The following is a 4,667-nucleotide window of genomic DNA, read 5'->3' as shown; positions in this document are numbered from 1 at the left end:
CTACAAGCTATCTAAGGATGGTATTATAGAACGCCACCTCAAGGTAGGCCTAGTGGCGCCATCTCTTGGTCAGGCCAGAAACTTATCAATCCACCCTCGTATAAGTAAATTACGCCACTAATTAGCAATATGATTAGCTTAAAAAAACATCCTATTTATATTAATTAACTATAAAAGTAATAATGCATTTATTGTTCTAATCGATCAAATAATGTCATAGCCACTTATTCAGGGTGGCCGTTTTAATAGAACACAAAAATTCCCGGTCAATTCAAAGTGGAACACTTGAATTCCAAACTTAAAATTGAAGTTTAAAACTTTTTCAATTCAAAAATTGTGTATTCAAATCCTCAAAAATTTACACGTAACAAATGGAAGGCAGGAAAACTTTCCAATTAAATAATGTTAAATGAAATGTAAATAAACTGCAAACTTTATAAATTTTATCAATTATAGAGTTCAAAAATTTAGATTAAGTTCAAAAAATATAAATCCACGTTAACATTTTCAATAGTCTAAATTAAAGAATCAAGCCATGAACTTTAAAAATGTTCAAAATTATGTTATTTTAAGTAATTTTAAGCTAGATACATTAAAAATTGAAAAATAATTTGTTTAACTTAATAGTTCTTAAATTAGAAGTTAAATTATTTTTATTTTAAATAGTCTAGGCATCCTTTAAGAGCCTTACAATATTATTTCAAAATCTTGAGAAAACTAGAAGTGGTTTTAAATTTATCCAAATTCAAAATAGTTTTTGAATTTTTTTTCGGAACTTTTAAATATATTTCAAACTGAATTGAATTTTTTTCTATAACTTTTAGAAAATCCTGCAAATAAAAAAAAACAATAATTTTAATTTATAAAGATCAATAGAAAAATTATTTGTAAGAATATTAGAGTGATTTTAAGAGATATTTAGAAGTTTTAAAAAGATTCTAATTAAATTTATAACTTAAAATATTTGGAGATACTTACAGTCGAATTTAAAATAAAATTTAGATTTTTGCACATTTCAAACAAAAAATTTAGAAACTTTTTAAGAATTGCGAAAGACTACAAAAGAATAAAAATGATCTTAAGATTCTTAGGAAAATTGAAAATGATTTTTCGCGTTGAAAAATTATTGTAACAAAAAGTTGAAGATTTTAAAATGATTTTAAAAATGATCAAAGAAGAACATGGGAGATTTTAAAGATTTTATTTAATTGCTTGGATTTTCAAAAATTGTAGGAAAATTTTGATTAATATTAAAATATATTTGGAAGTTCTGAAAAAAATTTTAACACACTTCGTTTAAATTACTTGAAATATAGTATTTTGAAGTTTTAAATTAAATTTGAATCTTTTAGAAACTTCTACATATCTCTTAAGATTACTCAATTTTTTCTACAAATAAGAAGTGTTTCAATTGTTATTTATGCGTCAAAATTTAATAATTTCACTTATAAATTAAACACTTTTTAAATAGAACAATTAAAATTGTAACGCTTAAAGTTTAAAAGTTCTTCGAAAATCTAACGATTCAAAGCTTTCTATGTAAAAAAATTCAGTTTCAAATTGTTTTCTTTTATATATTTGGTTTAAATTTATTCGCCTTAAATGAACAGTGAAATATTGCTAAATAATAAGTATTCATTCTTTTTCTGCATTAAGAAATTTCAAATTAAATGGGATAAAAATTAAATAATTTAGACCCACAATATTTTAAATTCAATAAAAATCTTTAATTATGACCATATTATTATGGATTTATTTTTTAGTTGAAAATAGTAAAACGCACGTTTACATTTTTTAATGGCTAAAAAAATTAATAGAATATATTAATAAATTTATTTATTAAATTTAATATAAAAAATAATATAAAGGAAGACCTGAAACTCGGAGTTAAAAATATATTATTGATAAATCATGAAAATTTCTATTTAAAAATACAATTATCGGAATAAATGATATATTAATTTCAATTCTTATCAAGACTTTCGGATTGAAACAATTACAATCTGGAAATTCTGACATTTTGAACGGATCTAGAACTGTTTGGTCAAATAAATTATTGTTCAGATTTCTATACTTAGATTACAGATCGATTTTAAAAATAATTTATTTGTTTACATTTACTGTTGATAAAATAAAACTTTTTTTATCACATATTTTCAACTTCAAATGCTTTTAATTTTGAATTGTTTAAATCTTCAGAAATGCACTTTAATTATTTCAAAAACTGTTAAAATCGAACTTGGGCAGATTTCTCTTCTGAAATTTCCCGGTCCGACGGCCACCCTGTTTTTTATAAAAAAAATCTTAGACTTTAAAAACTTCTAATTTTTAATTGTTTGTTAACCTTTAAAACTGCATTTTTAAATTCTTTAAATTAAAAGATATGCTTTTAAAAATTAAAATGGAAAATTTTTTAAGTGAAAGATTTTCGAATTAAGCATTCTAAACTGACTGATATAATAATTGATAAAAATTACAATTTAACAAATTATTTAAAAAACGGTTGAAATCAAAGTTGGATAACATTTTTATTCTAGAAATTTGGTAAAATTTCCGGTCAAAAAAGAAATTCACTGTCAATTCCCGGTTTTCCCCGGTCTCATAAATAAAATTCCCGGTTTCCCGGTCCAGCGACCACCCTGTTATTATAACGGGTTTTGTACAAAAAAATTCCATTTCACCATATTAAAATTGTCCTTATGTGGGCTAGCTTTTCCTAACTGTCCCAATAATGGTTAGTTTACCTTACTTTTCAATTCGAGGTTTTTTGCGGGGATAATTTGAAAAATATAAACTTACGTATTCCTCTTCCAATTTAAGAAGATAATCTTTGGCGTCAAGAACGTTATCTTCGGCACCAATAATCGACACCATTTCTGGATCTGGGTCGGTTTTACGAGGTATTTTGATATCGACCTTGTAGTCGTTCATTATTTGACGGATATTTCTTCCACGAGCTCCAATCAGTCTCGAGTGAACTGCCGAGCTGATGCGAATCTCCTCCTTCGTTAGGCCATCCTGTACAAAAATAAAAGAGACGGCAAATATTAATAAAAGTCGCCCGGCATTATAAACTGAAAATTTTTAATTATAAAAAATTTTAATGACTACAAAAAAAAAATATATATATAATTACCAGCTCGTTAACTATCTTCAAAATATCATCACGAGCGTCCAAAGTATTTTGCTCGTATCCCGTTATAGTGATAATATTTTCCTCGGGTTCGCCTTTGCGACGGAAAATAATTTGCACATCATGATCAGTGCGAATTTTCGTGATTACCGCTCCTTTTCTTCCAATTATTTTCGGATGATACTCAGGATCTACTTCGAGCTATAAAGTACATACAAATAAAATAAATAAATAAATAAGTAAGTAACAAGGACTTGGATTCACTTCAGATATAAAAATAGCGGCATAGATTTTAAAAAATAGTAGTGCAGGGTTGTCTTCTAAAATGTTGGAAAAAAAATTCCCTGAAAATTCCAGGGTTTTTCCAGATATCTCAGATTTTTCCAGGTGCAATTTTCCATAGTAATATATTAAATTCAATTTAAGCCGCTTGAAATTCCGAACTTTTCAATCAAATAATTGAATTTTCAACAAGGTAGATGAGTTTTTAACCAAACAGTTGCATTTTCAAACAAAAAGATTCATTTGCAATAAAAAAGACGATTTTTCAACAAAAGATATTAATTTCAATCAAGCAATTGAATTTTAGGCTAACAAAGGAAAAATTTTACAGTAAATTCTTGTATTTTAAACCAAAAAATATTAGTTTTCAACAAAAACTGGAATAGTTAAATTTTCAGTTAAAAAAATTAATTTTCCACAACAAATTTGTTTTAGCTAAAGTGATGAATTTTAACTAAAATAATCAATACTCGACTGGAAGAGATTAATTTAAAAACTGAAAGATCAATTTTTCACAAATAAGTTTAACTTTCAACCAAAAAAATTAATTTTCAGATAAAATGATGGATATTTAATTGGAATACTTAAATTTTCTATCATAAAGATTAATATTCAAACAAGAACATTAATTTCCTAAAAAAAAAACGAGTTTTCAACAAAATACATGGATTTTAAACAAAATTGATTTTTTTTTAACTAAAAAATACAAGTTTTCAAGCAGATAGTTGAACTTCAACTAAAAAGATCCATTTTCAACCAAACTGATGAATTTTCAAACGAAATTATGAATCTTCAACTGGAATAGTTGAATTTTAAACAAGAAAAGATTAATTTTCTACTAAAAAGATGAATCTTGAACTGACATATTTTAATATTAAACTAAAAATATTAATTTTCAACCTAGAAGACTACTTTCTACCAAAAAGATGAATTTTCAATAAACTACACGAATTTAAAAAAAAATACATTTTCAAACCAAAATTGAAGTTTAATTTTCAGTTTAAAAAGCTAGTGTTGAACCTAAAAGATGAATTTAAAAAAAATCAAATATTCAATTGGAACAGTTACATTTTCAATCAAAATGATAAATTTTCAAGTAGAATAGTTAAATTTTAAACAAAAAAATATGAATATTTTCAACTAAAATAATGATTACACAGGCCGACAAAATTTGACAAAGGTCCGGAACCAGAGACCAGACCTAGTATACCCGAAGGTTTTTGCTGCGCTGAATCCGAATTCGACCTCAGAA

General features: G+C 25.3%; 1 protein-coding gene across 2 annotated transcripts in view; it reads right to left on the bottom strand.

Moving 5' to 3' along the window:
* The window catches only part of LOC117176530 (vigilin), a 75,135-nt gene that overhangs the window by 22,352 nt on the left and 48,116 nt on the right, over positions 1-4,667 (bottom strand). For both annotated transcript variants that reach the window (XM_033366793.1, XM_033366788.1), the window contains 2 exons: positions 3,137-3,334; positions 2,800-3,018 (listed from right to left, as the gene is read on the bottom strand). In XM_033366793.1, the coding sequence (XP_033222684.1) occupies positions 2,800-3,018; positions 3,137-3,334 (417 nt within the window). The remainder of the gene's footprint in view (positions 1-2,799; positions 3,019-3,136; positions 3,335-4,667) is intronic.

The sequence above is a fragment of the Belonocnema kinseyi genome, chromosome 1 (genome assembly GCF_010883055.1).
Source record: "Belonocnema kinseyi isolate 2016_QV_RU_SX_M_011 chromosome 1, B_treatae_v1, whole genome shotgun sequence".
In the NCBI taxonomy this organism is placed as follows: Eukaryota; Metazoa; Arthropoda; class Insecta; order Hymenoptera; family Cynipidae; genus Belonocnema; species Belonocnema kinseyi.
Note: the sequence above shows the minus strand (reverse complement) of the source record. Positions and strands in the feature narration are given on the sequence as shown.